The sequence below is a fragment of the Rhineura floridana genome, chromosome 14, assembly GCF_030035675.1.
Source record: "Rhineura floridana isolate rRhiFlo1 chromosome 14, rRhiFlo1.hap2, whole genome shotgun sequence".
NCBI classification, from domain to species: domain Eukaryota; kingdom Metazoa; phylum Chordata; class Lepidosauria; order Squamata; family Rhineuridae; genus Rhineura; species Rhineura floridana.
The window spans coordinates 17,723,949-17,748,578 of NC_084493.1; the positions used below are offsets into that span (position 1 = coordinate 17,723,949).

Genomic DNA, 24,630 nt, shown 5'->3' on the forward strand with positions numbered 1-24,630 from the left:
TCTCTCTTTATCTCTCTTTCTCCAGCATCTCTCTCTTTCTCCAGCCTCTCTCTCTTTCTCTCTCTCTCTCCAGCCTGCTACCCACAGCAGCAGTGGACGCCGGATGGGGCCAGCTCCTTCTTAGCCCTGAGGACGCCCGGCCGCTTCACCCCTCGTGCTGTGGGTGCCGCTGGGCGGCAGCGGCCGCGATGCGCTCCCCAGCCAGAGACGCTGCGGCCGCCGCCGCCACCGCCGCCACTGCCGAGCTCCATCGCGGCCACTCCCACCCAGCGGCGCCCACAGCAGGAGGGAGAATGACAGCGCCACGCTCGCCCGACTGGCCTTTTAAGCAGCGCCCGCCTCGCGCGCCCAGGGCCAGCCCCTCGTTGCCGCTCCCGCCCGCCCCTGTCCAAGACAGGCTGCTGCCTGGGAAGACAGAGCCTGGCCCCGGCGGCACCAGCTCTCCCTTCCTCAATGACAAAGGGCGGGAAGGCGGCCAATGAAAAGCCGGAGATCATCCAGTTTAAGCAAAGTATTGCCGGAGGCCGGAGACGGCCCCTTTTCCCCTGAAACTCCGGCCAAAAAACGGAGACCTGGCAACCCTACTCCAGTAGCTGTTCTGAAACTCAGCTTCTCTGAGATCAGTGGTTTGGACTGAAACAAGGTTCTACATTCCACATTAGTGGATTCAATCAAGGCCCATGCATATACTGCCAGACTCTGGCCTATGCATCAACCTTCATTGGATTCTTCACCTTGTTTCTATTTGCTCAGCAGCATCCTGGTGGAACAGGAGAAAAACACAGTCTATTACTAAAAGCCACAAACTCCAAATTATTTATTTATTTATTGCACTTGTATACCGCCCCATAGCAGAAGCTCTCTGGGCGGTTTACAGCAATCAAATTATAACTAAAATTATAACTAAAATGAATATGCCAGTTTATTACAGTACAACAGTATTATAGAACTGATAGAAAACCAAAGATAATACTTTGACACTACAGCAACTTAAAGTAACTTGGAAAATATCTTAAAGTGATGTGATATATATATATATATATATATATATATATATATATATATATATATATATATATATATATATATATATATTCACTAATAGGCAAAAAACCTTGTGGTTTAAGAATGTACCTATAGCCCACAGATATTTCTACCAAACTTTAAAAAGCAGGGAAATTGGGCAGCTATAGTGAATGCACCAGGGGAGCAGGAGACCTGAACTCCTCTCTGAGATGTTGTACTGCCCTACAAAGTTGTCAAAATGCAAACACAATTTGGGTTGGTCTTTCACAGTCCAATCCGCTTGCTGTGTAGCTTGGAATAATTTGGTAACATGTGCCTCTGAGCACATTAAGGTTTTGTTTTGAAATGAGCTTATAGGAAGCCTCAGAATGGCAGGGGGGGATATTTTCCATTTAACATTGCGGAATGTGAAAAATCCCCACTGACTATAGTATACAGCCACTCTCGTGGCTGTATAATTTACATATGCTAATTAATTAAAACAATAAAATATGAACTAACAAAATAAATCATATATTTTCCTCCTACACTCCCTCTACCCCACTACTTGCATGTTTTACTCTGAGTTTCCTAGAATATTAGATTAAAGAAAGGCATCATTACCTGCAAGTGGGTAGGCCTGAAACCTTCAGCTTGGCAAAGCATGCAAATGCAGGGCACAGCACAGCAGAAAGCAGCAAGAAAAGAATAAACAGTAATCCAAAGCAATCCACCCACCCACCCAAAAAGAACAGCTTTTTTAAACAACAACACATAAATACATCCCTTTATATCACCCAGCAAACTTGGATCAGGAGGTTGGAATTAATTCAATAATTGTACATGAATTTCAATAATTGTGGGTATAACCCCACAATATGTAGACCATGAATTATAATAATCTGTCTGGGACAGGAATAAAATGAGTACCTGAGACCCTGGCATCAGTGATTTCCCAAGCAATGTCCTTTTGCATAGTGTCTGGTTAGCACACATATAGTGTTCTTTCTCTTTGATACTATTTTGGCTGTCCAGCAGCTTTGTACCAACTTCTTATCAGAAGCTCTTATCTGGCAGCAGAAAGTGCAGTGTTCACAGAACTGCAAGCAGCCTTCAGCCAGAAATGTCACACACAGCACAAAATTGTCCTCCATCTCAATTCATCATGGCTTCACTCTGGCTTCTCTATTCTGTGCAGCCATTTCTACCCTGACTGATATATGTAAATGTATAGGGTCCAGCAAGGACCTGATTAACAGGAATAATTGGTATGGAACTGATTCTTCCAGGGTTCAGGCTCATAATGCTCATTTCTTCAAGGTAAAGCAGTATAAGCTCCATCTCCAGACTCCACTAAAATCCAAGCTGGAGAAGAACTTCTGATTCTTCTTCAAACCCCTCCCATTTCCTTTTAAACCACAGTTAGTGTCTGGCAGTGAGAAGAGGGGAAGGAGGGAGGTGCCTTCCTCCCCTGTCTGATGCCTGGTGCACTGAGATGCCATGAGCCCTTGGAGAAGCTACAATTCCCAAGGGTCACTAGGAGAGCAGAGGGATGGATGGACAGACCTCTCCGATGGTCTCTCCTTGTGGCTGGAATACTGCTGCAGTTGCCGCTGGCCCAGGGCTTTAAAGGAAGGGGTGGGGTTCACGAGGTGAGGCGGGGTGTGGGTGGGGAAGGAATCAAAGCTACTTCCTCTGGTTTGGGAAAAGTATCTTGTCTTACTTCTGAGCTACAGCTGACGCCAGCCACGAGTGGCTTCCCAATCTCTGCAGAGCTGTAGATGCTGGAAGTGATGAAGGCATAAAATCTCCCCTTTCCTGGCCAGTGGAGCGATAAAAACCAGGCTCCCAGTATAATAATAATAATAAATAATAAAATTTTATTTGTGAGTCGCCTATCTGGCCGAATTAACGGCCACTCTAGGCGACGTACATGTACATGATAAAATACAATAAAAACCAATGAAATTCATGTTGTATGCATGTTGTTGCTATTGTTGTTAGTTGATTTCAACTCTGCCTTTCTGCATCGTATTCAAGATGGCTCTTTAGACCAGCTCTGGCCAGCCTGCAGGCCTCATGCTGCCTGACAACCACAGGGTCCTGAAGGATGATGTGAGACCTGAATGGCACACAGTCCTATGCAGCTCAATGAGGCTCCTGATCCCAGCCTTGGAGCCCCTGACATTATAGCAACTATTCATGTCTGTGGTATGGGAGTATATATATTCATCTAGGGACAACACTGGCATGGGTAGGCTTCTCTTTGTCTAGTCTGCAGGACAGTCCTCTGATTGCAGCCCATTTACTCTGTGAAAGACATTAAGGCCTGAGCATTAAGGTGGCAGAGCAGCTTTTAAACTGACTGAGGGGGGAAACCCGACAGGAGCTGAGAAAGGTCCGGTTCGGAATAAACCTCCCCCCTGGGATAAAAACCAAAGAAATGATGAAATTTTAAAAGGGGTAGGCCTAGAAGTAGGCATTGTGAGAGCAGGGGCACAGGATATAAATTCAGAAGAGCAAAATTACCACAGGCCTAACCACAAGTGCCAAAGACACTTGAAGAGAGACACTGCTTACAAGTGCCTGTACGCTAATGCTAGGAGCCTGCGAACCAAGATGGGAGAACTGGAGTGCTTGGTCTTAGAGGAGAGCATTGATATAGTGAGCATAACGGAGACCTGGTGGAATGGAGAAAACCAGTGGGATACGGTTATCCCTGGATATAAACTATATCGGAAGGACAGGGAAGGACGTATTGGTGGTGGAGTCGCTCTATACGTGAAAGAAGGCATTGAATCCAGCAAGCTCGAAACCCCAAAAGAGGCAGACTCCTCCACAGAATCGTTGTGGGTGGTGATACCATGCCCCAGGAGGGACTTAATACTGGGAACGATCTATCGTCCCCCTGATCAAAATGCTCAGGGAGACCTGGAGATGAGATATGAAATTGAGGAAGCATCCAAACTAGGAAATGTGGTAGTAATGGGTGACTTCAACTACCCGGACATAGACTGGCTGCATATGTGTTCCAGTCATGACAAAGAAGCAAAGTTTCTAGATATTCTAAATGACTATTCCCTAGACCAGTTGGTCATGGAACCGACCAGAGGGACGGCAACCCTGGACTTAATCCTCAGTGGGGACCGGGACCTGGTGCAAGATGTAAGTGTTGTTGAACCGATTGGGAGCAGTGACCACAGTGCTATTAAATTAAACATACATGTAACTGGCCAATTGCCAAGAAAATCCAACACAGTCACATTTGACTTCAAAAGAGGAAACTTCACAAAAATGAGGGGATTGGTAAAAAGAAAGCTGAAAAACAAAGTCCAGAGGGTCACATCACTCGAAAATGCTTGGAAGTTGTTTAAAAACACTATATTAGAAGCTCAACTGGAGTGCATACCGCAGATCAGAAAAGGTACTGCCAGGGCCAAGAAGATGCCAGCATGGTTAACGAGCAAAGTCAAGGAAGCTCTTAGAGGCAAAAAGTCTTCCTTCAAAAAATGGAAGTCTTGTCCAAATGAAGAAAATAAAAAAGAACACAAACTCTGGCGAAAGAAATGCAAGAAGACAATAAGGGATGCTAAAAAAGAATTTGAGGAGCACATTGCTAAGAACATAAAAACCAACAACAACAAATTCTATAAATACATTCAAAGCAGGAGACCATCTAGGGAGACAATTGGACCCTTGGATGATAAGGGAGTCAAAGGTGTACTAAAGAACGATCAGGAGATTGCAGAGAAGCTAAATGAATTCTTTGCATCTGTCTTCACAGTGGAAGATATAGGGCAGATCCCTGAACCTGAACTAACATTTGCAGGAAGGGATTCTGAGGAACTGAGACAAATAGTGGTAACGAGAGAGGAAGTTCTAAGCTTAATGGACAATATAAAAACTGACAAATCACCGGGCCCGGATGGCATCCACCCGAGAGTTCTCAAAGAACTCAAATGTGAAATTGCTGATCTGCTAACTAAAATATGTAACTTGTCCCTCGGGTCCTCCTCCGTGCCTGAGGACTGGAAAGTGGCAAATGTAACGCCAATCTTCAGAAAGGGATCCAGGGGGGATCCCGGAAATTACAGGCCAGTTAGCTTAACTTCTGTCCCTGGAAAACTGGTAGAAAGTATTATTAAAGCTAGATTAACTAAGCACATAGAAGAACAAGCCTTGCTGAGGCAGAGCCAGCATGGCTTCTGCAAGGGAAAGTCCTGTCTCAGTAACCTATTAGAATTCTTTGAGAGTGTCAACAAGCATATAGATCGAGGTGATCCAGTGGACATAGTGTACTTAGACTTTCAAAAAGCGTTTGACAAGGTACCTCACCAAAGGCTTCTGAGGAAGCTTAGCAGTCATGGAATAAGAGGAGAGGTCCTCTTGTGGATAAGAAATTGGTTAAGAAGCAGAAAGCAGAGAGTAGGAATAAACAGACAGTTCTCCCAATGGAGGGCTGTAGAAAGTGGAGTCCCTCAAGGATCGGTATTGGGACCTGTACTTTTCAACTTGTTCATTAATGACCTAGAATTAGGAGTGAGCAGTGAAGTGGCCAGGTTTGCTGATGACACTAAATTGTTCAGGGTTGTTAAAACAAAAAGGGATTGCGAAGAGCTCCCAAAAGACCTCTCCAAACTGAGTGAATGGGCAGAAAAATGGCAAATGCAATTCAATATAAACAAGTGTAAAATTATGCATATTGGAGCAAAAAATCTGAATTTCACATATACGCTCATGGGGTCTGAACTGGCGGTGACCGACCAGGAGAGAGACCTCGGGGTTGTAGTGGACAGCACGATGAAAATGTCGACCCAGTGTGCGGCAGCTGTGAAAAAGGCAAATTCCATGCTAGCGATAATTAGGAAAGGTATTGAAAATAAAACAGCCGATATCATAATGCCATTGTATAAATCTATGGTGCGGCCGCATTTGGAATACTGTGTACAGTTCTGGTCGCCTCATCTCAAAAAGGATATTATAGAGTTGGAAAAGGTTCAGAAGAGGGCAACCAGAATGATCAAGGGGATGGAGCGACTCCCTTACGAGGAAAGGTTGCAGCATTTGGGGCTTTTTAGTTTAGAGAAAAGGCGGGTCCGAGGAGACATGATAGAAGTGTATAAAATTATGCATGGCATGGAGAAAGTGGATAGAGAAAAGTTCTTCTCCCTCTCTCATAATACTAGAACTCGTGGACAGTCAAAGAAGCTGAATGTTGGAAGATTCAGGACAGACAAAAGGAAGTACTTCTTTACTCAGCGCATAGTTAAACTATGGAATTTGCTCCCACAAGATGCGGTAATGGCCACCAGCTTGGATGGCCTTAAAAGAAGATTAGACAAGTTCATGGAGGACAGGGCTATCAATGGCTACTAGCCGTGATGGCTGTGCTGTGCCACCCTAGTCAGAGGCAGCATGCTTCTGAAAACCAGTTGCCGGAAGCCTCAGGAGGGGAGAGTGTTCTTGCACTTGGGTCCTGCTTGCGGGCTTCCCCCAGGCCCCTGGTTGGCCACTGTGAGAACAGGATGCTGGACTAGATGGGCCACTGGCCTGATCCAGCAGGCTCTTCTTATGTTCTTATGTTCTTATGTTCATATTGGCGTAGCCCTGTTCCTTCATTTACATAATCCCACCCAGGTTCTAGTCACTCCAGGGTGGGATAGTACCTCGGGAACTGGCTTCCCTCTGTAACTTTTGTCCCAAGTCCAAGGCATGTCTATCGCCACACAGTCCTTTTTCATACTGTCATATACTGTTGTGGGATAAGAGGTGGTTGACCAACCAAAGTTGTTCTTAACCATCTGCTCTGCCCAGCCTTGAGAAATTTTATTAAGGAGTGGCTGCCATCTGGTGGCTGTTGAAGGAGTGCTGCCCAAGGAAAAGCAGTCCTTTGGGGGGGTATCTTTGGCAACGGATCAAAGGCCAAGCCCCAGCACCTCTGATGAACTGCTTAAAATATGATTTTTTCTTCTGCTGAGTCTTCTTATATGCAAGAGATGTCAGTTATGGTGCACATATATTATTTCCAAGGCTCCAGAGAGAGTTTTGGGTGTGGGGACACAAGAGCTACCATCTGGAATTTTTCATTTACAGGGACATTAGAAGCTGCCTTATTCTCAGTCAGAAGCATTGGTCCATCCAGATCAGCATAGTCTACACTGACCGGCAGCAGCTGTCAAGGGTTCAGGCAGAGGACATCCCCAGCCCTACCTGGAGATGCTGAGGATTAAACCTGGGACCTTCTGCATGCCAAGCAGATGCTCTACGTTTCAGCCCTTCCCCTCTCTGTATGAAGGGATCCTCCAGCCAATATGTATCCATAGCTAGGAGGAACAAGCATCTCTGGCATGCTATGAACATTGCAGACAACATTGTGAATATAGGGGAAACAGAAGCATCGTTTTCTTTATAAAAGAAAGCGAGCCCTAGCCAAGTCCCTTAAGTGGCAGAGCGCCAGTACGCTGGTGGCATGTGGCATGCCCGGTAAAATGCTGGGAGTTAATTTACACAAAAGCCCCCCTGGGTACTGCTATTAGGACACATTACATCACTGACACTGCTGGGGCAGGCCATTGGTAAAGTCCACCCCAAGGCACTCTGCTCGTATATTATTCATGGGGGAGAGTCATGCATTAAGAATGATCTGGGGAGGCTGCATTTTTATTACTTACAGTTCTGCCCCCTGAAGTGCTGCGATGGCAGCTCTTCTCGGCTGCCCGATTTCAGGGAAAGGTGATCCGCACCAGTCCGGATTCCTCATTGAGATCGTCTGGGCTGTGCAAGCTGGGAAAAGAGGGTTGTGCCTTGGTAGGGACCACAGCTCAGTGATAAAGCTCACGGTCTGCACGCAAGAAGGCCCCATGCTCGATCCTGGGCATCTCCATGCGGAGCTGGGAAGGACTCCTGTCTGAAACACTAAGCTGATGTCAGTAAGTGTCGGCTCTGTGTGGCAGATGTGGAGAACTGGATCTGGACAGCGGGCAGATTCTCAATTCCCCTACCCTCCCTGAGTCTACTTTGATAAGTGGCTGGGACTGCCCACCTGTCAAAGTCCAAAGGGACTGACTGTTATCACGGATCAGCTGATCGTTAGGAAACCCCCATGCCCTTCACAGAGCAACCGTACCAGAGTGGTTTAACCATCAATCCCTCTTCCCAGAGAATTGTAGGTTTGTGAGGGGAATAGGAGTCTCCTTTCAGCACCCTTCACAAACTACACATCCCAGGATTCTTTGGGGGGAATCCAATGGCATTGCAATGCTTTAAATGTATAATGTTTACGGGACCTTTGTCTCTGTCTCCGTTTCAAAAGCATCCCTTTTTTCTTTTTAGTCCTGCCCTGTTTCTTATCATCACTTCCATCAATATCTCCACGTTCTGTAAGATGCCCTCAAGGGATCTATCAGCCTCATGATCTTGTAGGGGAGCTTGCAGAGCATTGGCAAGAGGAGGCTGGGGCTGTAATGTGACTTATCATGTAGGGGTGGAAATCAATAATAATAATAAAATATTAGTATATAAAATACATGTAAGTCTCTTTTAAGTGGAGTACATTAAAATCCCCATCTGCTCTGCACAGACGGGTCAATGGAGTCTAAGTCTGCAGAGCAAGCTTCTACATCCAATTAAAATGCATGATGGGTTGTGGGTTGTCTCCTGACCCTGAACAGCAGGAGCTCTGAGTCAATGTGTTAAGGCACAGCCTTATGGATTGAGCCTTGGCTTTATTGAGCATGCATGGACATGGGGGGAGGGGACAAAAAAAAGAAACTCTTCACAGGATCCTTTTGAGGGGGGTGCTCATTGCTGAAGGAAAGCAAGCACATCTAAATTTAATAGCAGGCTATGACCCCTGTTTTCTCCTTCCCCTGTGCTGTTGTGTTTTTATTTCTGTATTGCCAGTAGGAAGGGCTGCCATCTTTGACCAGCTTAAACCAGTAGATTAATCAACTAAAGTTTTAGTTGATTAATCTGTGGTGAAATGACCTTTGTGAGTTTTTCTTTCTTTGGTTTTGCGGGCTATTTTAGTTCCAGCGTGAGAGGTACTTTCTGTTTTATTCAGCCTGCAGGTTCCCTTTCACTCTTCTCATCTGCAAAAGATGTGCATGCATGCACAACTATAGGAAAAAAACCATATGCAAAGGTGGCCTTTTGGGGGACATAGGTCACACAAGGCAGGCAGCTAGCATATTGTAAAAAGAAATACAATTTAAAACAAAAAACCCTCAGAGAAATTTCAAAATAAGTAAAACTCCAGTATAAATTTCAGCAGAGGAGAAGCTAAGTATTCTAAAATAGGTCTCTAATTTAAACTCATTAAAAAAAATCCCTTACATTGAAAAAAATGGCGGATAATAAAATAGGTTTTTAAAAGCAGCTTAAAATTTTGCGAAGTTGAGACCATGCACACGTCTGTGGGGAGTTCTCTGTGAGGCCACCAGGGGAAAGTCTCTCTCTCTCTCTCTCTCTCTCTCTCTCTCTCTCTCTCTCTCTCTCTCTCTCTCTCTCTGTGTGTGTGTGTGTGTGTGTGTATTAGTGTGTATTTGTTAGTCAAAATTAGTTAAAAGGCAAGTTGTCAGTCTGCTAGAACTTCTTTAATTGGTCGAAATCCCCCAGAACCTTTCGCCCTGTAAAAGCAAGCCTGTTTTAAATGAAAGCATATTTTTAAAGTGTCCTCCTATCACTGGAGAAATGAGGACATGCAAATATGGAGAGGCTTGACATTCTACGATTGAGATGACTCTGTTAGTCTTTGCTATACGTTGTGGGTAGGGTGTGGGAGGTAGCAAATTAACACTTCACAATGTGACTGTATCAGTTGGAATATGAACAAGAGTTGATCTAAAATGATGTTGAGTTTGCATGAGAACTGTTAAAAAAATCAGTCAATAAATCCCAAACTGGTGTGGAAATGTAGGGAACCAAATTTGAAAATGGAAAAATGGGAAATTGAGAGAAACCAAAATTAGCAGATTCTCCAATCCCTTGTCCACCTGCCCTGCTTTAAAAAGTTACACAAAGACATGTGACTTGAGATGGGGCCTCTTCGGTGGTGACACCTCAGGTCTGGAATACTGTCCTCATGAATGTTTGCCTAGAGCCAACTGTAATGCTTAACAACAACAAGAAATGGCATTTTATTGCTGTATTCTGTTGCTGTTTTTGCTGCTTTTATTTGTGGAAGCCTTTGCTGTGTAATCTGCTTTTAGGACCCCCCTTTTTATATATGTAAAAGTTACCATCTATTTTATCATGTGTATTGCTTTATTTCATGCTTGAAAGCCACTTTGCAAATTTTGCTGAATTAAAAGGCAGAGTAGGAATACTGTTAATAAACCCAAGTATTTTGTTTGTCCTGTTGTTGTTTTTCTGGGTCCCACCCCCCAAAAAATTCCAGTTTTATTGTAATAGTTTTTTCCCCACATTGTTAGTCACCTTTTTGATAGACAGCATGGGTATAAATACAGTACTGGCATCAGCACCTGGCATCTTTGGGCAGCTGCAAATATCCCAGTGCCCTGTCAGCAACATGTCTACTAATGTTGTCTGCCCTCCCTCCCCAATTCTCACTCTCTTCCCCCCCCCCCCAGGCCTGGCATTCCAGCCAGCATCGGATGGCTAGATCTGGTCACGGTTTTCATTTCCCACCATGCCCCAACACAGCATCATTCTGGGGCATTGTGAGAAATTAGAAGGATAGTTAGACACTGCTGCTAAGAACGCTGCCACTGCAACCTAGTAACCCCTCTAGGACCTGGTAAAGAAGGAGCAGGGTTGTCAAAAGCCATTTCCTGAGCTTGCTATCAAAATTGTCCCAAAGAGAGTGGAAAGGCCAGATCTTAGACCTGGGGCTTACTTTCTGGTAGGTTGCAGCTGGGCTTCTCTATGGAGAAGGGCCATAGCTCAGGAGTAGAGCATCTGCTTTGCATGAACAAGGTTCCAGGTTCAATCACCAGCATCTCCAGGTAGGGCTGGGAGCATCACCTGCCTGAAATCCTGGAGAGCCATAGCCAGTCAGTGTAGACAATACTGAGCTGGATGGGCCAGTGGTCTGACTCAGTACAAGGCAGCTTCATTACGTTCCCCTGATTCTGGCAATGTTAGCCAGCAAGTGGAGATGCAATCAGAAGATAAGCTGGTGGTTAGGTACTAAGAGGGACAAAATTGCACCAAAAGGCCAGAGACAGGAACATAGTCAAAGATGGACATTGGGTGGCCTTGTGTCCTACTTTACAGAGCATGGTCCTCTGTTTTGAAGGGCTGTCTGGTCCAAGTCCACTTTAAAGATCAAGAACCCTAAGAAGCATGAGCTGTGGAGACCTTGAAGTTGTCCATCCACAATTAGCAGCATCTGATCAGCAGACTGAGCAGGCACACACAGGCCACGTAGTCAGTCATCCCCATGATGGTGAGATGTATTGTGTGTCTATTTAAATTACAGTAATTATTTTGAAATTTGCATATATATTACCTTATGCAAATTGTATGCATATAGGTGACCTCTCCTGCCACAGGACACTTTGTCCAGGGACCCATCGAAGCTGGAGCTGGAGGCTTCTTTACATGTTTTAAGTAAATATGTACAACAATCTTTCTTCGCATAGCCAGGTTCATTCCTCCTTTTTTGTCTCCTGTCTGGTTGGTTTCGATCTTCAATCTTCCCTCTTCCCATAGCCATCTAAGCAGTTTCTTAACATGGGCAATCCTTCCTTGGCCAGCTCCACTGCAATGATTCCATGTCATTTTACCTTTCTTCCACCTTTTTCTTTCTCACAGTCTCACATTCTCTTTCTGTGTAGGAGGTTAGAACGGAATCTTTTCAACTGCAGCTGCGACATTCGCTGGATCCAGTTGTGGCAGGAGAAAGGCGAAGCAAATTTGCAGAACCAGGACTTGCACTGCATGACCACAGACAACAAAAACATATCCTTGCACAAGATGAGCATTAGTCACTGTGGTAAGGAAAAGAAATATACCTACTTAATTACGCATCTGTCATATATTATGATGATTCCTTATGTTTCTGTTGTCCTGGCTGTGAGGGCTGTTGCCTTTGCAGCCAAATGTCACCAGCCAGGCACAAAGGAAGGTATCAGCAGACTTGGAGGGAACCCCGAGGATTGCAGAAGTCTTAACAAAAAAACCCACAACTTTGACAAGGGAATCCTTGGGGGAGGCCCAACTCAACCTCTCCTCTCCTCTACTCACTCCCCTGGGCGCTCCATAAATCTGCTCTGGAGGGTTGGAGAAACCCCTGGAACAGATTTAGGGGGTGGGAAGGGACAGCAGAAGTCGGGGAAGTTCCATTGCAAGCTAAAACTCCTTAAGCAAGTGGAACTGTTAAGATAGATGCCATATCATCATCATTATCATCATCATTATCTATTGATATGATTCAGTGTGCATGTAGATTTGAAAAAGTAATATAAAAACACATCCCAACTCCAAGGAGATGGCAATCTTTAAAAATGCACCTCCCTACATGAAATTGATGTATTGGAATGGCAAATATGTCTATGTCTGATCCATCTCATATTTGCCCAGGGTCACCCATACACCTGTCTTGCTTCTGTGTTAATCTGAATAGCTAAAGAAAAACACTCAAAATTATGAATTTAAATCCACATTTTCTCTCAAAATAAACATGTCCCAAGGTATTGGCTCTCAGATGGTTAAAATGTATTTCTGCTGCTCCCCACCTTCTTTCTTTTTGAGCCAAGGAACTGCGTCAAAATACTTGAGAAGCGCAAAAGCTGGTGGATAACTTTAAGTACTGATCCGGACCCCAGTCTAGTACAGTCTTCCCGAACTTGGTGCCCTTCAGATGTTTTCCCACTGATACCCATCAGCCTCACCATCATATAGGCATTCTGGCATAGACAATATGGTAGTACTGTCTGTGCTGATGGAAGGTGTTGTAGTACAAAACATCTGGAGGGCATCAGGTTGGGGAAGGCTGATCTAGGAGGTGTGGATCTGGTTAGTTTCTCTTGGAATGCACAAAGGTTGAATCCCTCAAGCATCCCAAATATATACTCTCTTAGCGGCGGTAATGCAGCCGAAGCTCTGCTCATGGCCGGAGTTCGATTCCAACGGAAGGAGGAAGTCGAATCTCCGGTAAAAGAGGTTGAGGTCCACTCAGTCTTCCATCCATCCGTGGTCGGTAAAATGAGTACCCGGCATATGCTGGGGGGTAAAGAAAGGCCGGGAATGGAACTGGCAATCCCACCCCATATACAGTCTGCCTAGTAAACGTTGCAAGATGTCACCCTACGAGTCGGAAACGACTCGCACTATAAGTGCGGGGAGACCTTTACCTTTTTTACCCATCACAAAGCACACGCAGGACCCATCTGCACTATACATTTAAAGCACTATGGTACCACTTTAAACAGTCATGGCTTCCCCGAAAGAATCCTGGGAGCGGTTGTTTGTCAAGGGTGCTGAGAATTGTTTGGAGACCCCATACAGAACTACAATTTTCAGAGTGGTTTAACAATCAATCCCTCTTCCCAAGGATTGAGATAGAAACCTATATTTATATGCAAATTTTTGTGGGGGTGTTAGTTTTTAATTGCAGATTGATGCAGAAAGGGAACAGAACAGGCTTATGGGTGAGCAAACAGATGTGAAAGTGACATGGGAGTGTAACAGATCTAAGCACAAATTCTCCCAGGATGCTGAGCTGATTAGAAGATATTTGATTGCACCTTTTGAAAAGCCAACCCTAGGAATGGTAGCTTTGTGAGGGAAATAGGATATCTCCTAACAATGAATGACAGTTCCCAGGATTCTTTGGGGGAAGCCACAACTGTTTAAAGTGGTATCATAGTGCTTTAAATGTATAGTGCAGATGGGGCCACACAAAAACTGTTGTCTGGTAACTTTTTTAAAAAAACTCAAATGAAATGAAATTCATTTTCATTTCTGAAGATGAAAAATGAGGGCAATGATGGAAGATAGCTCTATGGCAGGGGTAGCTAAAGTGCCCTTCAGCTGTTGTTGGACTAAAGCTCCCATCATCCCTGACCATTGGCCATGCTGGCTAAGGCTGATAGGGGTCCAACAACAGCTGAAGGGAACCACGTTGGCTACCCTGGCACATGCTGAAATCAGCAGCAGATTAGAATGCTTTGGAACTAACAATGCTTCTTTCTGCAATCAACCAGACTTGGGCCACATTCACACCATACATTTATTCCACTATTATTCCACTTTAAAATGCCCATGCCTTCCTGCAAAGCCCATATTCCTTTCACAGAGCAACAATTCCCAGAGATCCTTGGGAAGAGGGATTAATTGTTAAACCACACTGGGAACGATAGCTCTGTGATAGGAACGGGGGTCTCCAAACAACTTCTGGCACCCTTCGATGATGGTTCCCAAGATTCTTTGATGGAAGCCATGAGCGTTTAAAGTGGTATCATAGTGCTTGAAATGTATAGTGCAGATGGTGCCACAGACACAAAAAAGACTGTTGCCTCCTCTCATTTCTATAACCTTGGGATTTGAGAGGCCATTTCTGGTTGTGATAAACCATTGTGATAATTGTGATAATCAGCTTTCCCCTTAAACATATCACTTTGCTTCCTGGTGCAGCCTCTTCAGCTGTGAACAACGGTCCTTTCTCAGCCCTGTTCAGTGCTCCCCACAGTTCTATGTGGGTTTGTTGCTTCTTCTTTAAAAGGATTAGATGGAGGAGATGTCACAGAGTATTGGCAACTATGCTCTGTTACCTAGGAACAAGCTCCCTTATACAGAGTCAGAGGCAGTGATCCATCTAGCTTAGTGTTGGCTACACTGACTGGCAGTGGTTCTCCAAGGTTTCAAGGGAGAGTCTTTCTCAACCCTATCCTGGAGATGCTGGGGACTGAACCTTCTGCATGCCAAGCAAGTGCTCTACCACTGAGCTACTATGCTGAAGAATAGGAATGCTCAGTGCAGGAGGTCTCTCCAGAGCTGGCATTATGGCAAGAGTTGCATTTGCAAACCAGAGGAACACACACATGACAACCTATTCTACTGTTGTCTACCGGCTACAGCAGAATGCATCTTTCAAGCCTAATTTCCATAGGGGACACTGTGAGCATCGGGGAAGGCCCTGTGGGCACACGTGCATGCTCCACCACCATGCTGGCAGCAACCCTTGCTTTTTAAAACAACAGCAACATGCAAATTGCTGCAGAAATGTGGAGAACTGAATTTAAGATTGGAAAAATTAGAAACTGAGAGAGCCAAAATTGACAGAACTTTCCATCTCTAGCCCTGACTGATAGGCTGACTTGGTGAAACTTTGGCAGCTTGGTCTGTGTAATAGGGGCATACTGAGTGAGAACTTTGGTATGTTTAGCTCAGGGTTTCAGGCAGGGTTCTCTCCCAGTCATACCTGGAGATGCTGGCAGGGCATTTTCAAGGGAATTGTTACTGGGTTCCCTTTTTTCATTCAAATAAGTTGCATCTAGAAGCTTCTCTGCCATGTACAAGCCCTGACATTTGGATTGAATGGAAAGTGGTTAAAAGAAAGAAACAAACAGGGGGTGAAAATAGCCTTGCAAATGCATTTCCACAAGTCACTAGCCGAGCCAAATTCTTATTAGCCTGCTCACCCACCAGTAAATATTCATGAACCCAGGACTGTTTGTTTCATTGAATGGCATAGGAGCTGCCACTTATGATCCACATCCTGCTGTAGCAGAATTCTTCACAGAAAAAAAACACACACACAAAGATACAGAGAACCAGACATCACTGTGTAAAGGAAGAGAGGTTTTGTTAGTGTTTCAGAAAGTGGTGGTTTGTAAGAACCCTGAGAATGATTGTGTAACGTGCCCCTGTGTTTTACAGCTTCTATTCAATTCCACTAAAATATAATACCTCTAGTCTGTGTTTCCCATCTGAATTTGTATTCTTGGTTCATTGATTAAATTTTATATGTCCATTTCTGTCCAAAAACTGGGACTGGGTGTCCATTTGGACACACAACTATTGCTTAGAAATGCCTTGGATTCCAGGGATTGAACCTGGGACCTTCTGTATGCCCATCAGGTGCTCTGCTGCTGTGCTATGGCCCTTCCCTGTTGAGTTACAGGCCTTTCCCATAGAATATGTATATACAGTAGGGCCCCACTCATATGGCGGGTTACATTGCAGACCCCCAGCTAAAAGCGAAACCTGCCGAAAAATGGAACTCGGTCAATAAAATGGCGCTCAACGCCCGAAAAACGCCATAAAAGCGGAACTAGCACCGTATGAGTGGAACCTTACTCTAATTGAAAACTGCCGTATTAGTGGAATGCTGAAAAGCGGGGCGCTGAAAAGTGGGGCCCTCCTGTAGTAAATTCTGATATGTAGCTCTGTCTTCTGACTAGCTTGCTGCAGAAGAACTTTAGGAGTTTTCAGTTCAATTCGTTTGCACTGAGATCAAGTGCATTTTGCACTCTTCTCTTTAAAACCAATAAGATAGGACATTTTTGCAGCTTTCCTTCACAATTTCCACAGCTGTCTGTCTGCTAGCGAGCTGATGGTAGAGAGAAGATTGAATAGCTTAGCCTCTAAGGCACTATGCTCCCTCTGTTGTGCCTCTGAAGGAGTGCCTCTTCTGGTCTACTCATCTCCCAGCATACAAGCACACCCAGAACAATGTCTCATGGAGAACCTTAGGGCATGGGCTCTTAAGAGGACAGTCAGTTCCTTGGGAGCACATGCTTTGCATGGAGAAGGTCCCCAGTTCAATCCCCAGCATATCCAGATAGGACTGGAGATCTGTTTGAAACCCTAGAAAGCTGCTGTCAGTAGACAACAGTGAGCTAAATTGACCAATGTTTGACTTGGTATAGGGCAGTATCCTATACACCCTACAATAAGTCTTTGAAAGGACCATAGCTTCTACTTTGCATGCAGAAAATCCCAGGCTCCATCCCCGGAATCTCCAGGTAGAGCTGGGAAAAACTACTTCTGGAAACCCTAAAGAGTCACTGTGCATCAGACAACACGGAGCTAGATGGACCAATGGTCCGATTCAGTACAAGGTAGCTGCCTATATTCCTTCCTACTGAAGCTCTCACATGTACAGTTCATATTAGCTTTTCTGGTGGCTGGTGCCAGAAGGGGGAAAGGTGGGGCATTTAGCAGGGCCCTGAATCCAACAGGGAGACCCCTTAGAGGTAGCTTGAGAAAATGGCTAAAACCTTCAAAGGCACTTCATTTTCTATCTATTCTCCTTTGCCCTAAATCGGGTTGAAAGAAAGAGATGCAAAAATTTCACATAAATATACAAAATAAGGGAAATGCTTATCAGTGCCAAGATGTTTCTCCATGCTACTTTGTGAATGGTTACTGCAATTATTTCACATTCATCTTAGGTCACATCCACACCATACATTTAAAGCACATGGCTTCCAATTCAGAATCCTGGGAACTGTAGTTTACCCCTCGCAGAGCTACAGTTCCCAGCATCCTTAACAAACTACAGCTCCCAGGGTTATTTGAAGAAGCCATGTGCTTTAAGTGTGCTTCAATGTATGGTGTGGCTATGACCCAACAGGGCCTTCACTGCATTTCTTGCATTTCATTTCCCTCTGACCTCATTGCTGACATGTTTTGTCTCTGCACCTCTAAGTACATATACCAACAAACTCTGGATGGCATTTCATGCATGATGAAATGGACTCTGGTCCTTGAAAGCTTATGCCATACTAAATGTCATAGTCTTTAAAGTGGAGATAGCTAACCTATGCTCCTCCAGTTGTTGCTGGGGTATAACTCCCATCATCCTTTACCATTGCTCATGCTGGCTGTGGCTGATGGGAACTGGAGTCCAGGAATATCTGGAGGGCCACAAGGTTCTCTATCCCTGCTGCAAGAGACTAACACACTCTGCTGCAAGAGACTAATATAACTATTCCTCAAGGAACAACAGCAACAAAAGTGTATTTGGCAGGCAGCTTGAGTTGTCTGGGCAAAAGCATTCCGGGTTGCTCCCTTAGGTTGCCTAACCCACTATGGGTTATCTGCCATAGGTTGAAGAGATCCACTGATGTGTTCTTGTCCAGGAACTAGAGATGAGGGAGAAGTTCAATTCAGTTTGCATTTAAAGGTGAACCTACGTAATTCATACTATGCTAACTGAAACACAGCCATTCTTGCTGAAATCCACACTTCTCCAAATTATGCAATGCATTCCTCCAACCAAGTAGACTAATTCATATACTAGGATAGTGTGTACATAAAAATGCATTTCTGTGTGAACATGACATGCAAAAGTGTTTTACGTTAAGGAAAACTGCTTTGCAAAAAGGTATAAACGAGGCAAAACTGCATACAAAAATGTATGAGACATTTGCACTCAAATGCTGACAAATTTTCATAAGAACTTTTTTTAAAAAAGAATTTGCAACTGAAACTGACCGATTTACCCATCTCTACCTGATATCATTGAAATGCTAACTCTAGCCTTGTGTACCTGATGGAATAGGTAAAGGATGAATAAGTACACTGTTTTTCTCTTCCCTTCCTCCCTTTCCCAATTATTAAATGTCTAGGAATTGCACACTTTAAAAGTCTCCCCATTTTGCTAAAGATTGCCATGTACTTTAGAGTCCCTCCCCCTTCCCCCCATGCCTTTTAATTAAATGTTGGAAGTTGCCCAGGATAGCTGTGTATAGGTGAGCCAAAAGGGATTTGGGAGACAACTGAAAATTCCTCAGCAAATTGGAGGAGTAATCTTCAAGAATTAGGAAATCCTTAGTGAGCAAAGGAGTAGGCTGAGAAGACCTCTCCCACTATCAGCTGGTGTGGATTTATGTACATTAATTTCCTGGGATTATGGGGTGGTTTCTCTGATCTCCCTGCCCCCGCACAACTCCCCATCACAACTGGAGAGAGGCCTCCCCGCTGAGATCTTTTCCTTCCAAAATTGGACGCTTCCTGCTTGCAATAGTGGTCCAACGTGAAAACAATTTTCAGAGGATTTCACAACTGAGCCTGGTATATGTAATTCAAGAAGCTGGTGTAGCTTTCCAAGTTAAGTATTCCTTTTATTTTCAATGTTCGGGCTGTGAGTGCTGTTCGTTAATGTAGCCAAAAGGGCACCATCCAAGTACAAGAAGGATGTATCAGCCAGCTTGGGGAGAAACCCAAGGTTCCAGAAATGCAAAGAGAGCAGCAACAGCAACAACCACTTTTTTTGGATGGGGGGAAGGGGGAATAACCCCCCCAAAAAAAGTCCAGTGAGGAATGAGCATGCTCAGTGGCCATGGAATGCTGACTGACCATTGTAGGGGAGACTGGAAAAGCAGAGGGGAGAGAATGGAGTGAAGTGGCTGGATTGCTGAGGAGTGCCCACTCCATACTGCACAGGGCCCATTTGTACTGTATATGTATGTATATATATATATATATCCTGGCTGCCACACCAAAAGCTGATGGGAAGTGTGCAAAGGGGTAAGGTTTAAACTCCCACAGCTAGGGATTGGGGGAGAAATTCAACACATCTAAAGGTGAGCCTGCCTAATCCACACTGTCAGAAACAATACATGAACCAAAACACAGGCATCATGTGACATTCACTCTTCTCTGAATTTTGCAGTTCTCCAGCCCAGTAATGTGCACACCAATGCATGTATTGGGGTAAAGTGTGCATAGAAATGTACAGATTAGCAAAAATAGCATGCACAGCGGCATTATACTGGAGGAAATTGCTTTGCATACGTGTATATTAGACACAAATATGTGTGTATGCAAACTTGCACACATTCTAGGGTCCCAAGGTATAGTCTGGAGGCACATGAGGGCACTCATTTGATGAAAATAAGCAGGTTTGAGTCTGGTCAGTGCCTGGATGGGAGACTGCCTGGGAACTACATGTATGCCACTGTGGGTTCCTTAATATGAAAGGTGGGATATACGTACAATAAATATAATACATAAATAAATAATATTAGTGAAAATTGCATGCAAACATGTGTGTATTAGGAGAAATTGGCACTCAAATGCTGATGAACGGGGAAATGCCAAACACTGAAGAGTGGAAAGCTGAGAAACTAGAGGAAAAACTAAAATGGTCAGATTTGCTCATCCCTCTCCCAAACTCAGAATTCACTTCATGACTCGCTTAGCTTCCTCTGTGATGGACTTGGTTAAGAACACTCCCCCATCCCTTCTCCAGATTGCATGAAGGTGCACTGAGGGGCGTTGCTACTGGCTGCTCATCCACCATCTGTGGCTGCTTGATTCATCAAGTCAGAATAGGCAGATGGTGCCTTGGTCCTGAAGTTTCAACTGTTCACACAGCTGTTTTAGGGTACACGCCCCCTGTTCTCTGATTTGAAGACTGACATAGAAACTTGCCATGTTTATGTCTTTCTAATTATTGAGGTGTCTTGGAGCACATGTGTAGAAATTCCAGGTTTTATGGGACTTGTGGAACTACTGATGTCCCTCATGGATGAATCCAGAAGTCCCGGGAGTATTATGTATATCCAGCTGAAACAAATAGGGGGCACCAGACAGGGTCTGTCTTCCTCTTTGGTGCTGTTCTAAATGCCCCTCTCAAGATCTGCTGCATTCTCAACCATTCTTGTTCTATCAGTCCTCCACAGTCGTATGCAAACATTCATTCTCCTACCTCTGTGAGACTAAGGCCTTTCCAGAAAACCCAACAAGGGGGTCCACAGTTACTTATTAATCCTTTTGCAAGGATTTGCTACAAGCCCTCTCCTAACAGAGTGCAGTCCCATGGGAAAGGATAAAAGATAACATTGTGGCAGGTGACTGTGTTTTGTGAACAGCATGCTGCAGTTTTAATACCAAGAATTTCTATTTATTTTTTCATAGTTTTCTTTATTGTTGCCAATCAAAGTACAAGTCAGTCAAAATATAATTACAACAAAAGAGAAAAAGAAAGATGTTAATGATATAAATAATGTATACAGTGAATGAAAAATATATGAGAACCACAGATATATTCCAACAATTCTGTTTATCCCAACAAAATATATATAATTACTTAAGTGACTTACAATGTACCTAAAAGGATACATAAGTTTGCATTTTCCTGTACTCTGTTGCACCAATACATGATCATGCTCCAATTTTCCGGAAAGCAATTATAAGGCTGCCTCCTTTCTCTTAACTCTGATGAGATTTGTTAATTTTGTCATACTTACTATTTCCCAAGTTTTGATCATCTAGTTTCCCCCTTTTGGGGTCCTTATGACAGATTATGACAGATTGTCATAATTAACTGATGACCATTTCTCTGTCCTCTAATAGGACGATCTTTTACATAACCAAATAGAACCACCAACACACCAAGCATTCATTAAATAGGCAAACTGCTCAGGTCTTCAAGTACCTACCAGGCAGCGCCAATGTAAAAATTGCATTTTTTCCCCCAAACATGATGTTGCTGTGAAAGAACAGGTAACAGAGGACACCTGTGCTTCTAACACTGTCAACATCCAAAGCTGTTTTAAACCAGGTTTGGGGAAGGGCCATAGCTCAGTGGTAGAGCATCTGCTTTGGATGAAAGGTAGGGCTGAAATCCTGAAGAGCTGCTGCCAATCAGTGCAGACAATATTGGGCTAGAAGGACCAGTGACCTGGCTTGGTGTAAAGCAGCTGCATATGTTTCTAGATGAGGAAATGGAGGTTTGAACTGGGTGTTGGTTTGGCTTCCCTAGATCTGCCTGAAATCAGCGTCAGCCATGTGAATCTGACGGTGTGCGAGGGTGAAAATGCTGTCATCACCTGTAACGGCTCCGGCTCACCCCTGCCTGATGTTGACTGGATGGTGGTAAATCTGCGCTCAATCAACACTCATCAGGTAGGAGACTAAATGCAGGTGCTTTTCTGCTTTAATATATCCACTAATAGGCAAAAAAAAACCACCTTGCAGTTTAAGAATGTACCTATAGCCAACAGATATTTCTATCAAACTTTTAAAAGCAGGGAAATTGGGCAGCTATAGTGAATGCACCAGTGGAGCAGGAGACCTGACCTCCTCTCTGAGATATTGTAGTGCCCTACAAATTTGTAAAAATGCAAACACTATTTGGGTTGGTCTTTCACAGTTCAATCTGTGTAGCTTGGAAGAATTTGGTAACATATACTTCTGAGAATATGGTGAATGGTGGCAGCACTTGCAATCAGGACTGCATCTCCAAAGATGAAACTGACCATGGGGGGGAGGGCTGGAGTGGGCAGGGAAGGAGGAAGAAGGGAGGAGAACCAGAGATGAGAGGGAGGAAAAAGCAGATCTGATCATTTGCATGCTTATTGAGTTCAATGGGATTTACTCCCATTCCATCATGCTTAGGATAGGTGAAACTGACCAAGGGAGAGGAGGGGAAGGGGGAGAGAGGGGGAGAAGGGGAGAGTGAAGGAGTAGGGTGGGAATTGGAGGAGGGAGGAGGGGGGAGCAGGGAAGGAAAGGGGAGGGGAGGGGAGGGGAGGGGGAGGGGGAGGGGATAGGAGGGAGGAGGAGGGTAAGGTAGGTTTGGTTATTTGCATGCTGATTGAGTTCAGTGGAATTTACTCCTGTGCAATCATGCTTAAGAAAGGTGAAACTGACCTGGGTGAGGGACAAGGAAGGGGAGAGAGGGAAGGGGAGGAAGAGAAGGGGTAGGAAGGAAGATGGAGGGGAGAGGGGGAGGGAAGGGAGGAGATTGGGTGGGTGATCACTGGCAAAGGGAATGCTCCTTTCCTTACCAAAAGGAAAACCTTGTTAACAGTATCATTATTTTTGGGGTTCCCCCCCACCTTTTTATTCTATAGCAGACACATGTAGTTTCCCATACAAGTTTAAACCAAAACTGTCCCTGGCCACATCCACACCAGATATTTATTCCACTTGAGACAGTCATGGCTTCCCCCAGAGTCATTAAGACACTCCCTAGTCCCCTCACAGAGCTACAATCACCAGAAGAGGAGCTCTGTTAAACAACACTGGAGCTCTGTTAGGGGAATAGGAGTCTACTAACAACCGCCCTGGGCTCCTACTGGGAGGAAGGGTGGGATATAAATCAAATAATAAATAAACAACTCTCAGCACCCTTCACAAACTACACTTCCCAGGATTCTTTGGGTAAAGCCATGACTGTTTCAAGTGGAATAAATGTCCAGGGTGTGTGGGCACCTGATTGCCAAGCCAAACAGCTGTGAGGTATTCTGTGAACGTGGCTGATTTTTAATTCATTTCAACAAATTATGAGACCACTGACAGAAAGAAGGCCAATAGGGGTCTGGACTTTGAACTCTGGATTCTCTCTGAGTATGTTGTGTATCACCATGAAAACTTACAGTGTTTTTAAGCAAGTGTTTCTGAGTTCAGGACTATTAAGTTTTGTAAGGTTTTGTTTTGAAATGAGCTTATGGGAAGCAGCAGAATGGCATGGGGGGTATTTTCAATTTAACATGGTGGAATGCGAAAAATCCATGCTGGCTATAGCATGCAGCCACTCTTGTGGATGTATAATATTTCTTTTGTTATTTATCCTAGAAATCTATGTCAAATTTATTTTTATTAATTTCAAAGCCTTTTTACTGGTCAGTGTCATATGATGGTGAAGACAGCCTTTTGTGTTTCAAACTGGAGGTTATATTCTATTTCTATTTTGGGTGCATTAACAGTTGAATCTGAAACTGCAGCTTTGATGTAAAATTAGACATTACAATATGTCACTACTTAAGCAATGAATCGAGCTGTTGGAAACAACAAACTTGGACTGCTGAAGATGCATGTGTTAGAGGGTTGTTAAGCAAGCATTTCTGAGTTCAGCACTATAAGTTTTGTAAGATTTTGTTTTGAAATGAGCTTATGGAAACCAGCAGCATGACATGGGTGATATTTAACATGGCTGAATGTAAAAAATCCATGCTGGCTATATTATGCAGCCACTCTCATTGCTGTATAATGAAGGGACAGCTAAGGTGGTTTCATTCCATAGTTGAATTTCTGTCTGCCTTCAATTTCTGTCAAGTTTGTTAAGGAGGTGCATGATTCATGGAAATCTACATGCTAGATATCTCTTGTTCCATGGGCGTAAAGTGAGCAAGGGTTCAACAGTTTGCATGTGTGTGTGTATAAAATATTTCTCTCTCTTTGGTGGTGATTTTTAGACCAATGCCAACTGGACCAATGTCCATTCCATCAATCTAACCCTGGTGAATGTCACGAGTGAGGACAATGGATTCCTGCTGACGTGTATTGCTGAGAACGTGGTGGGAATGTCTAACGCCAGTGTGCTTCTTACCGTATATTGTAAGTTAATGGGGAAGGGGCAGACTGAGGGTTCAAGGGAGTCGGGAAGGGAGGGCAAAGGAGTGGAAAGTATTTATTTGTACTCTCCCCCCCCCCGATTGGAACAATTTAACTCGTAATGCAGGGCAATTCTACACTGGAAACACAAATCATGGCCGATCCACACTATACATGTAAAGCTCATGGCTTCCCCCTAAGAATTCTGGGAACTGTGGTTTTCCTTTCACAGAGCTACATATTCCCAGCACCCTTTACAAACTACAGTTCCCATGATTCTTTGGGAGATGTCATGTGCTTTAAATGTGCAGTGGATGTACTTTAAATGTATGGTGTGGATCTGCAGTGTATCCAACTGTTATGGACTTC

General features: G+C 44.2%; 1 protein-coding gene across 2 annotated transcripts in view; it reads left to right on the forward strand.

Moving 5' to 3' along the window:
* Positions 1-24,630, forward strand: part of NTRK3 (neurotrophic receptor tyrosine kinase 3) — a 554,024-nt gene that overhangs the window by 200,173 nt on the left and 329,221 nt on the right. For both annotated transcript variants that reach the window (XM_061595098.1, XM_061595099.1), the window contains exons 5-7: positions 11,805-11,962; positions 21,686-21,828; positions 24,123-24,264. In XM_061595098.1, the coding sequence (XP_061451082.1) occupies positions 11,805-11,962; positions 21,686-21,828; positions 24,123-24,264 (443 nt within the window). The remainder of the gene's footprint in view (positions 1-11,804; positions 11,963-21,685; positions 21,829-24,122; positions 24,265-24,630) is intronic.